At 41.1% G+C, this 12,410-nt stretch overlaps 1 protein-coding gene across 1 annotated transcript in view; it reads left to right on the plus strand.

The window, feature by feature from the left end:
* ANKDD1B (ankyrin repeat and death domain containing 1B) overlaps positions 1 to 12,410 on the plus strand; it is a 98,368-nt gene that overhangs the window by 72,897 nt on the left and 13,061 nt on the right. Inside the window, exons 8-9 of the mRNA XM_037801473.1 lie at positions 8,155 to 8,253; positions 10,917 to 11,015. Coding sequence (XP_037657401.1) covers positions 8,155 to 8,253; positions 10,917 to 11,015 — 198 coding nt within the window. The remainder of the gene's footprint in view (positions 1 to 8,154; positions 8,254 to 10,916; positions 11,016 to 12,410) is intronic.

The following is a 12,410-nucleotide window of genomic DNA, read 5'->3' on the forward strand; positions in this document are numbered from 1 at the left end:
CATGTTAACCCAGTCATGGGCTGCCTCAGCTTCCTGATGTAAATAAATTGTTGCCACTCCAGTGGGAATCCATGTGACTGTGCTCTAGAGCAGTGGTCTCACAACATTTTTGTAGCAAACTTTTATCAGTAATGAAAGTTTGAGTATGCACCTATCACATATATGTTTATAATTAATACATTACAAAACATATGCCAGAAATATACATTTTAAAGTTTGAAATAAAAAGAAACATAAATAGCAGTTCTTATATTCTCCCCAGACCCAAAGGATTATCTCCCATACTTCTGATGTATTTCCTTCCAGTTTTCTTTGTGTTCCTATGCATATTTATTTTTAGTGACTGCCCAAACTTTATTCTTTAGCTCTTAGACATTTGGTTTGTTTTAATTTTAATTTATGATAAGTAATGCTGTCCTGAAGCTCTTTGTATATAGATCTTAGTCTGAATTTCTCATTATTTCTGTTGGGTATTGGTTTAGGTTCCTCATTGCTAAAGCAAATACCAAGCAATGTGTTGGCTTAAGCAATGGGAATTTATTGGCTCATGGTTTTGAGGCTAGAAGAAGTCTAAATCCAGGCATTCATCAAGGCGATGCTTTCTTCCCAAAGACTGGCGTTCTGGGCCTGGCTGCTGGTGGTCTTTGATCCTGGGCTCCTCTGTCACATGGCAATGCCAGTAGCAGCTTCTCCTTTGCTCTCCCTTCTCTTCCAGGTTCCATGGATTTTCAGCTTCTGGCTCCTCCCTCTGTGGCTCTTTTTCTTCTTTCTGTGACCTCCCCTATTAAAGCCTTCAGAAATAGGATTGAGACCCATCCTGGGCCACACTTTAACTGAAGTAACCTCATCAAAAGTTCCTATTTACAAGGGACCCACACCCACAGGAATGGATTAAGTTTAAGAACATGTTTTTTCTAGGATACATAGCTCCAAACCACCACAGGTATATTCTTAGAGGTAGGATTGTTGGGTGAAAGATATAAATGTTTTTTTAAAGCTCTTGCTATGTTAAAGATGTGAACCTTTCCTTCCCAATTTTTGCAAATATTTTTCCTACTGGGGTTTGCCTGTTGGCATCTCTTTTCCTGAAAAAAAATAAGATGGATTATGAGAAAAAAATTCCTTTGTAAAAAGATGGCTGTCCTAGGTATTCAGGTAAAGCAACCCAGAACATATTGAGAGGGGAGCATTTGTTCTGTGCTCTTGCATCCGTGTTCAAATGATTGTTCATATCTAAATAGTTACATGTAAAACATTCTGAACTTATCCTAGTGCAGTAGTTAAGCAGAAGAGCATCCAAAGTGGGAAATGATTATAGGTGGGTAGGGCATTCTGCAATTTTTCCCAACATTTCCTAGGAAAGGGGCTGCATGATAAAGGAGAAATACCCAAGTAGCTTCTATGTGAGACCAGTTCCTTCTTTCCCTCTGTTTTTTGCCCTAAACTAAACTCTCATTTTGTCCTACTAATGTTCATCATAATGAGTTTCAGGAAACTTAAGTACTGAGATAAGGTATTACTTTTTTAGAAACTGAAATGCAAAATTTTAAGTCAGTTTTACAAATTAAAGCTATATTTAGTATAAATGTACTTCTGTTTTTATAATTCCTTATTTCCATGATTGTTTTTCGTTGTTACCTTCTTGCATGGGCAGTGTCTATGTCCTAATTGTCTTCTCAATCCCAATGCCTAATATTACCTGACATATAATAGGTGTCTAATAAATGCTTGCCAGGCAAGTTAATAAAGGCTCATGAATGGTAGATGGAAACTCTAAGAGGAGGCAGCATAACAGAGTGGTTAAAAGTGCAGGCTTTGGAGCCTAACAAGCTGGACGTGAGTCTCCACTTTTCAGCTGTGGCTTAGTTTCTTTATCTGCAAAATGGGGATAATATTAACCCCTACCTCATCAAGTTGTTGTGAGATTTAACTGTACCAAAGCATATGGTTTTGTCAAAACAAACTTGGCACATCGTAAATGATGAATAAATGCTATTATTGTAATGTACAAAAGGAAAAGCTCACATTTCCACATAATTCATTTCTCACATAATTTCATTTCAATACAGAAGACCATCAATTTTAACCTTTTTTCCTCTTTATAGAATGGAGAAACACCATTCTTTTTGACTGTGGAAGGAGGTCATGAAGAATGCAGCAAAGTGCTACTGACAGCAGGAAGTGACATGAACATCCCAAATAAAGTATATTCTCTGCCATGTTCATTCAAGCAGTGGGAGGGATTCAAAGTGTTCTTTGGGGAATGTGGTCTGTGTTAATTCATTTACTGGGCTTTTGTAGAATTAATATTTATAATATGCTTTGTTTTGCATGAGGATTAATGATATACCTCTTGATGTTCCCCCAACTGATGTCTTCCTCAGAGGCAATGCCATTCTTTCCATTCATTTGAGTAAGAAACAATTGAGAATGGGAACATGTATTTGTCACTCCTTAAGAAAAAAGACACTTTTATTCTCCTTTGTTTTCTCCATAGCAACTAGTACATACCTGGCTCATTCATATTAGGTGCTGAAAAAATGCTATTGTGTGAAAGCCCAAATGGTGAGTCTGGAGCCTGAAGAAGGCTGATTTGCTAATGCAGCTCTTATGCAAAACACCAGAAATGGATTGGCTTTTATAAAGGGGGTTTATTTTGTTACAAAGTTACAGTCTTAAGGCCATTAAGTGTCCAAGGTAAGGCATCAACAATAGGGTACCTTCACTGAAGGATGGCCAATGGCATCCGAAAACCTCTGGTAGCTGGGAAGGCACGTGGCTGGCATCTGCTTGCTCCCAGGTTGTGTTTCAAAGTGGTGTTCAGCAAAATGTCAGTGCCAGCTTCCAATGGCCATCTTCAAAATGTGTCTCACAGCTGCAGCTCCAAAATGTCACTCTCAGCTGCTCTGAGTTCCTTCTGTTTGTCAGCTCTTTTATAAGGCTCCAGTGATTTAATTCAGACCCACCCTGAATGGGTGGAGTAACATCTCCATGGAAATTATCCAGTCAAAGGTCTTGCTCACAGTTGATTTAGTCACATCTCCATGGAAACACTCAATCAATAGGTTCCAACCTAATCAGCACTAATATGTCTGCCCCCACAAGACTGCATCAAAGAACATGGCATTTTGGGGGACATAATACATCTAAACTGGCACAATGGTGCAGTGCACAGAGCATTTAAATTGGAGTCCTAGGACCTGGTTCTGGTTTTGGATTGATCTGTTGGCTGGGAAACTTTAAGAAAGTTTCTTAAAGGCAATATAAGATCCTCTAAGAGCCAGTTCCCTCATCTGCAGATTTGGGCTACAAAATGTCCATTTTCTCAATCACATGGAATTGCCATAAGAATTAAAATCATGTTACTAGCTAATGATTAATGAGGAAAAATCCCAAAAGGAGCAATGAATCTATGAGTTAGAGAATCCAGGATTAAGTATTTCCTCAAATACTCAGACCCTCTACCTCTTTGGACTATGATTCCTGCTCTGTAAAATAATGACTGATATGGCTCTAAAAACACATCTTTAGATCCATGCAAACAAGCAAGCATGCATCTCTTCATTCAGCAAACATATGTTGGGCACCTATTTCATGCCAAGCCCTGAGCTGGGTTCTCATGATGTGGAGATTAAAGGCATTACCCCATTCTCAAAGAGTTCTCAGTCTAGTGTTTATAACCCTAGAAATAATTGTAATCATTATATTGATTACTGAATACTTTTGTCTTTAATCCAAGTTCTAAGGTTCTTTGAGGTAGAAACTGTATTATCGGTTTCAGTTTTGTAGCTGCTAAAACAAATACCAAGCAATGGGTTGGCCTAACAACAGGAATTTATTGGCTCTGTTTTGAGGCTAGGAGAAATCCAAAATCAAAGTGTCATCGAAGTGATGCCTTCTCCCGGAAGACAGTGGTATTCTGGGGTGGGCTGCCAGTGATCCTTGTTCCTTGGTTTTTCTGTTATATAGCAGTACACATGGTGGCATCTTCTCCGGGTCCTGTTGACTTCCAGCTTCTTGCTTCTCCCATGGCTTCTCCTTCCATGTCCAGTTTCCTTTGCTTATAAGGACTTCAGCCATATTGGATTAAGGCTCACCCTTATTCAGTTTGGGCACACATTAATTAATAACACCTTCAAAGGTCCTTTTTACAAATGGGTTCACACCCACAGGACCAGGGTTTGGGACCTGAACATGCTTTTTGTGGGGGACATGATTCATGCCCCAACATTTTCTTCATCTTTTAGATGAGAAAACTAAAGTTTAGAAAAGTTAAGGAGCTCATCCAGGGTCACACAGCTAGTCAATGGTTGGGACAAAGATTCAAACTCAGGTCTGACTCCAGTGCTTGAGCTTTTAACCACTGCAATAGCCTTGTCTTCAGATGGTTTACTTTTTCTATTTTTCTAATTAATTTTAAATTACTATGAAAATAATTTATGATAAAAAATTTGAACAATACCAAAGGGTATATTATAAAGTGTCTTACTCTGACCTCACATCCCAATGTCACTCCCTAGAACTAACATCATTATTAGTTTTTTAAATCTTCTGGGAATTTTCCATGTATTCACATGGAAAATGGGCTTAAATGCACATCCACATAAACACTGAGACCACATAAATGGTAGCATACTATGTAATACATGCTGCTCTGCACCTTTTTATTTTCAGTTGTCGATAATTCTTAGAGGTCTTTCTATATCAGCACAATGTATAAACTTTGTACAAAGTTCAACACTAGAATCAAGAATAAAGTCTTAAACTGGCAATGTTTTGTGCCCTTACATTCTGCTGGAGGGAGTATAAATTTGTACAACCCTTTCGAAAAGCAATTTGCTGCTTTGTTTTCACACATACATGGGAAATTATGTTAAGGAAATAATAAAAAAGAAGAAAAAGCTACATGCGTCGATTAGATGCAGAAGTTACCTCCAATAGCCAAGAAGTAGATGAAAGTTACATTTACAACAAATGACAGGGGAAGGTGGAATAAAAGTTTGGTGTACCTTTTTCTTGGGGAATTATGTAGCCATTAAAAAATAATAGAGATAAATACTAAATATATTGCAATCAATATAGAAAAATGTTCATGATAGAACACTAGAACACTAGTTTAATAAATGCCTGTTTGTACATATATTTTAACAATATAAAATTTCTATATACATATAGAAATCGGACAGGATTGTGGGGGCAAGTGGAAAATGAGGATAGTGTGCCTGATACCCACTGATGTCGCAAGGTTATTTGTGCAACAAATAAACACAAAGTTAAGAATTCATGGGGCCCATGAAATATTCAGAATTTGGAGAGTGGTGTGCTTTCCAGTCATTGTGCATGTGGTGCTTCCCTGTCCCCAGTCCACATCTACCCTCAAGCCCCTGGAGAGGCCTCCCCGGTTAGCCAGAAGCTCTTATGCTCACTGTTCTGAACGCTTCTGCACTTCCATACTCATTCTGCTCTCAGAGGGATGCTGCTTTGTAATGTGTTGTGGATTGAACTGTGTCCCCCAAAAAGAAATGTTGACATTCTCACCCCAGTACTGCAAAATTTGACTTATTTGGAGGTAGGGTCGTTGCGGATGGAATTAGTTAAGATGATGTCATACACCAAAAAGGAGGAAGAGAAATGAAACAAAATAAAGTATAAGTGACTGAGAGATTTCAAATGGAGTTGAGACGTCATTCTGGAGGTTATTCTTATGCATTATATAGATATCCCTTTTTAGTTTTTAGTGTATTGGAATAGCTAGAAGGAAATACCTGAAACTATTGAACTGCAACTCAGTAGCCCTGATTCTTAAATATGATTGTATAACTATGTAGCTTACACTGTGTGACCATGTGATTGTGAAAACTTTGTGGCTCCCACTCCCTTTATCCAGCGTATGGACAGATGAGTAGAAAAATGAGGACAAAAAGTAAATGAATAATAGGGAGGGATGGGGAGTATGGGATGTTTTGGGTGTTCTTTTTTACTTTTATTTTTATTCTTATTTTTATTTTATTTATTTTTTTGAGTAATGAAAATGTTAAAAAATTGATTGGGGTGATGAATGTACAACTATATGATGGTACTGTGAACAGTTCATTGTACACTGTGGATGACTGCATGCTATGTGAATATATCTCAATCAACTTGCGTTAAAAAAAGATGAAGTCATACCACATAGGGTGGGTTCTTAATCCAGCGTGACTGGTGTCCTTATAAGAAGAGGCACAGAGACAGTGATTTACAGGGAACAAGGGCGTGTGAAGACAGAGGCAGAGAATGGAGTTGTGCTGCCACAGGCCCAGGAATAACAGAGATTGTTGGCCAAGACCGGAAACCAGGGGAGAGGCATGGAACAGATTCTTCCTAGAGAGTTCAAAGGGAGCACGACTCCACTGAAGTTTTGACTTGGGACTTCTAATCTCCAGAACTGTGAGACAATAAATTCCTGTGCTTTTAAAGCCACCCAGTTTGTGGTACATTGTTGGAACAGCCTCAGGAAACTAATATATACTGGTTTTCACGTGCACGTGTTTTCTCCACCTGACTAAGCCTGCATGTTCTGTGTTAGAGCTATCCTATAGCCATGGCCTCGGCTGCCTTGTTAACAGGCTCTAGGCAGCCTGAAAATTGCCATGAGGCCGTTTCTCAGCTTTTACCTTTCCTTGAGTTTTCCCTATGAGTTCATTGGCACACTTGCTGGATCAACACCCTCAGCTCCCACTGCTGCCCACCTCTGCTCTGCGCAACGCAGCAAAGACTCTGGGAAAAGAAGCAAATGTGAGGCAAGAAGCTGGCAGCTCGAACACATGAACACAGGGATGGGTTCGACGTTATTTTGCTTTCACATCTGCCGGTAACTACTGTGTTTGATCACAGAAATGCTTCACCTGCTGGCATAGATTAGTCTCGGTCTCCAGGAGATTGCTTTTGTGACTCCAACCCCCACCTAGAGGAGAGGGTACAAGGGTTGAGTCGTTTCTGAGAAGGCCGTTTGTGCTGAATGGAAAGTCTGCCCAGGGTTTGCACAACAGGCTGTCTTCAGGGTCTTGTTCACTGCTCTGGGTCTGATCAAGACATCTTTTGTAGGCCCTAAGAACCCATATTTCTGGAGGCCCTACCTCATGTCTCATCAGACATATTTAAATGTCCTTCCTCCCCACATCCGACGTTAAATATGTGTGTTTTTTTCTTTTTGTAAATTGTTTTTAAAGGCTTTTTAATTTTAGCTTTTAAAATTATTTGACTATGATAAATTCACCTAGTTTCTGACTGATTTCTTAGAACTCCATGCGCATAATCGGGCAAGGTGAAAAATTTTAACCTACAAATTGTTTACAAGTGTGATGAATATTTTATGACTATTGCATTTAATAATCGATGAAGCATGACTATGCAATTAAATATTAATAACTTCAATTTCGTGGTTTTCTTTTGGTTTCTTGGAACCAATACTTATTGTTTTTAGGTTTCAAATATTACTTTGGCCCTTGAAATGTCCTGTAGGCTGTCCACACTGCCTGCAGAGCCTCATGGGCAAAATGCTGCACATTTCCACAGCAGCTCGTGCAGTGGGATGCCTGGCCTTGAAAGCCTCACAAATGTGTGCCTTGGGAGGCCTCAGATCTTCCTAATGGAGGTGCTTCTTATCATGCTCCTCTCAGTTTAAATGTCACCTTGTCCAAGAGGCCTTCCTTGATCACCCACTGGAAAGCAGCTCTATTTTACTTCTTTTCGTAGCACTTATCATCAGCTGATATTATTCTTCTAATAATATCTAGAAATCTTCTGATTTACTAATCAACCAATCTGCCAGTCTATGGGTCAATTGATTGTCCACCCCACTGGAATGTAAGTCTAATGATGGCGATCTTGTCAGTCTAGTTCACCATCATGTCCCCCCACTAACTTATTTCTAGTCCACCTCATTCTTCCCAGAGAAAGGAAATAGGAATTTAACTCATTATTTGCCTGAGTCATGTGTTATCTAGGATTCTTTTATGGGGGACACTTGGAAATAACAGTCCTCATAATAATTGGAAACACATTGGATTCTTTTTTGAAATAGTCATAATATTTAATTATACTAATTGATTACCATGTGATAAACACCAGCTTCTGATGGCAGTCTCTCCTTCACTCTCCTTCTGTCTCTTGCAGCGCCATGTCAGTGCTTTGCAGATAGCGACCCGGAAAGGCCACACATCCCTTGTCAGTTTTCTTCTCAGTGAGAATGTTGATCTGCACCAGGAAGTGGAAGTGAGTCTATTACAATAACACGGACTTGGATGGCAGAGCCAAAAGGCTGGCTGTGCAGGGGAGATGCTTCTTGCAGATAAGGGTGGGAATGAAATGTTTCACCAGGGAGAAATTCTTCCTGGGAAGGTGGACTGAGTCTTAATCTTGAGAAATAAAATCCAGAGAACGAATTTTAGAAAGTCTTTGAGGTTCCTGAACAAAACAAAATCTTTGTGTTTTAAGTGTTTATATTTGCTGCAGTAAAACCTTCTCGGGTGTCTAGAGATGTCATTATTCTTGTATTAAATTTATCAGTTGGGGAAAATGATGCCGCTGCTGTAAATATGAAGAAGGGTGAAAATCTTGTTTTTCTTCGAAATCAATTCTTTATACTGATTTAGGTTTCCTGAAGTTTGAGTTGACTTTGGTAGAATTAACAAAGATCTTCTGTGCTGGAACCAGATGAGAAACATTCCATCTTTCACTCTGTTTTCGTTTCTCCTGTGAGAATATTATTTTCTCTGATCTCGCTTAGCCATTACTGTTTATTGTATTACCCTGAGAGAAGGGACGTGATTTGAATCATGTCTGATTGTTTTTGGAGAATGGCGGTCAGAGGAATTGGCTCTGAACTTGTCTGGTCCATTCTGAGGACACTTCCTGTTTCTCAGGGGGAGCCGGGCCCCAGCAAGGTCAGAGGCCCCGGGAGGAAGGACACGGCCCACTTCTCTGTGATGAGGGACAGCTTCTCTTTTTTATGTTTAGTGCTTCAAGAGAGAAGGTGATACCTGAGCAGAAGAACCTGTTCAGAAAAGCCTTCCCCTCCCTCTGCTCTCTGCCCTCTGCCCTCTCCAGCGGGTTCTTTTGGCCCGCCTCTGTCTCCCATTGGCCTGCCTCTGTTTCTCATTGGCCCACCTCTGTCTCTCATTGGCCTGCCTCTGTCTCCAATTGGCCCATCTCTGTTTCTCATTGGCCCTCCTCTGTCTCCCATTGGCCCACCTCTGTTTCTCATTGGCCCACCTCTGTCTCTCATGGCCCCGCTCACCCAGGCAGTCTTCAACTGACTCAGCCCGGGTGTTCTGCTTACCTCCTCCTCTACTCTTCCTTTGTGTGCTGGTGACACTCTTGCCAATGCATTACGTCTCTCTCTTATCCATTTACCCCTGTGTTCTGAGAAGGAGCCTTATGCAGATGCTGGAGTCGGGAAGATCTGGGTTCAAATCCTGCCTTGACCACTTGCTATCTCCATGGCCTTGTGGAAGTTACATAGTCTCTCTGTGCTTCACATATAAAGCAAGAAATATAAGATCTAACTCATAGGGTTATTGTGAATGAGATGATTCCAGCAAAGGTATTAGCCTAGTGTTAAAAACAGAGTATAAAATGTTGGGCAACTGAGTGTAGTAAGTAGCATTGTAAGCAGATGTTGCATGTGCCTGATGCATATTATTAATATCATTTATTACACTTGCATGACACTTTATACACCATCCTAACCACGCACCCTCACACACATCTGTGTGCCTCTCTCCACTTGCTTTTCTTTCACCTTGACTGCTGTCCACGCTGTCTCACTGGCTCTTCACCCTTGCTCTTTCACTCCTCCCCCCCCTTTTTTCCGCTCCTTCCCTCTCTGAGCCACCCACACTGGATATGCCTGGCACCTTTCCCTCATGCCTTAACTGCCTTTGCCCCGCACTTCCGTTCACTGCTTTTTCCCCACCTCTTTTTCCTCTCAGCTGCCCTTCCTGCTCCCAGAGATGTGCTTTCTCTTCGGTGGGAGTGAGGCGGCAAGGGGAGCAGGAGGCTAAGTGTGGGGCTGTGGAAGTGGGCACTGCAGCTTGCAGGCTGGGTAAGAAGCCCACAGTGATGGGTAAGAGGGGCCAAGTGGCTCCAGGTGCAGGTGTGGCCTGGAAGACAGGTGTGTTAACCTACAACCAAGGGGGAAAGGAAAGCAGGCTGCAAAGGACTTGGCGAATACACTGTGGCTGGACTGTGGTATGGAGGGGAGGGCTGACAAGAGGAGTAGGGCCTGGCTGAGTGGGGGCATTAGTTCCACAAGAAAGAGCTCTAGATGAAATCAATTCAGGAAATGCGGAATGGGCACACCATTTCCTGTTTGTGGCTATTCCCACTGTACCTGAGCTCTTTGAAGGCTCTGAGAAGTCCTGCAGTTAAGTATGTAATACTTTCTTAAGCTTCATGTTTGTGCTCAAATGTCAGTTCTTCAGGAAAGACTTTTCAGATCTCCAGAAAGGTCATCCCTAACCCCCAACCCCACATATGCTCTTATGGCACAGTCTAATTTTTCTCCAAATCACATATTACAAGGTATATGTTGGCGTGATTTGTTAAATTAATATTCATCTACCCCAGTGGATTGGAAGGTTCCTGAGAATGAGCTGTTTTGTCTTGTTCACCACTAAATCCCTAGCATCCTGAAGAGAGCCTGCCTCATAGTAGGTGCTCATTATGAATGAAGAGAGCTGATTGCTGGTGAAGAGGTTTGCGACATAGCCTTGGAATAGAAATGACTGCTGAGCACTTACCATGACTGACCTCTCTGTTGGGCAATTTCACAACTCAGGAGATAATTGGGAAATGTCTACTGAAATCAGTTGCTTTTTGATGTGAATGATTAAGCCAGAATCCTTCGCATTTGACATTTTTCTTTCTTTCTGCAGCCTAAGGAGTCCCCTCTTCATTTAGCTGTTATCAACAGCCATATTACACTTGTAAACAGCTTATTAAGTGCCCAGCATGATATTGATGTCTTAAATCAGGTAAGCCAGGTATTCCAGAACTTGCAGAGTCTATTTTTTTTTTATGTTTCAATGTAGTTTTGATTTAGAGGTTGTTTTGATCAAGTTCAAGGGGCCCTAAAAATTCCTGGGAGGTGTATGTGCATTCTTTCGATCCCTTTTCTCCTGTACCTCCACCCCTACTCCCACACATACTTTGTTTTTTTCAAATGCACAACTGGGATTCAGCCAGTACATTATTAAATTGTTCGCAATTAACAGGCCCAGCTCTTTCAATAGGTACAAGGTAGCTCAGAGGTAACTTGCCAGAGACTCTTTAAATCAAATCCACTCCTCAACTGTGATACATGATGAATGGCAGGGAGCCCTTTGTCACAAGAAGGAAGCTTTGTTTCTGTATTAGAGACAGCAAATGTGCCTTCCTTTTGCCTGAAGTAAAAAAAAAAAAGCCACCTTGCAGTAAAAAATCACCCTGAATTCCATCAACTGAAGCAGAATCAAGTGCCTCATGAAAGGAATCCATCAGCGGATGGAACTGGAAATGCCGAGAGATAGAATAATGAAGAGGATGGGAGCTGGCGGGTCTGGGCTCTGGGCTGACAGGCTCAGCTGCTCTCTTGCAGGAGGGTGGGTGTCTCTGGGTTCCCAGAGGCTCTTTCCTCTGGCTCAGAGTCAGTACCCCAGCGGATGTCATGTGTGATCTCCCTTTCAGCACAACTGCCTAGATCCACTCTAGTGAAGCAGTGTTAGTGAGGCTTGCCATCCACATAGAGAACTAGACTTCATCATTTTAAGTTTTTTCGTTCGACCAGGAATATACAGTCTGTACAAATAAGAAAATATTAAAAGCTCAAAGACTTAAAATTTGTTTGTAATCCCCACAGAGAAAGATAACTCTTGTAAATATTTTGTCTTATTTCCTGCCTTATAGCCTTATAGCAACATTGTCAAAATTGATTTTATTGGTATTTATTTAATGCATAACATTTGTGTCTCTGTTCCACGTTGGTATAGACCTTTGAGGGGTGTGTCGGTGTAAGTGTGATCTGTCTTGGATGATAAACCCCTGTGGGGCACACTGCTATCCAGAGGTGGGTCTTTAATAAATGTTTTTTGAAAATAATCTCACCGATGCCCCAACCAGGTTGGCCCTGTGCTCTGGTGGTGAGAGTACTGGGCTAGATGGAAAAGACCTGGAGTCTACAGGCCATTGCCCTGCTGTGTAACCCTGGAGAAGTTGCTCCACCTCTCTGGTGAAAGGGATGAGTTAGATTATATCCAAGGTTCCTTTCTGCCCTATTTTGGAAATGTCTTCACATCAGTTTTCCGTGTGGTGGGAGGTTAAGATGAATGATTTTCTTGTGACACTCTCATCTTCTTGATAGGAAAGTGATTAGTCCAGAAAGAAATGAGAAG

Source organism: Choloepus didactylus, chromosome 13, assembly GCF_015220235.1.
Source record: "Choloepus didactylus isolate mChoDid1 chromosome 13, mChoDid1.pri, whole genome shotgun sequence".
In the NCBI taxonomy this organism is placed as follows: Eukaryota; Metazoa; Chordata; class Mammalia; order Pilosa; family Megalonychidae; genus Choloepus; species Choloepus didactylus.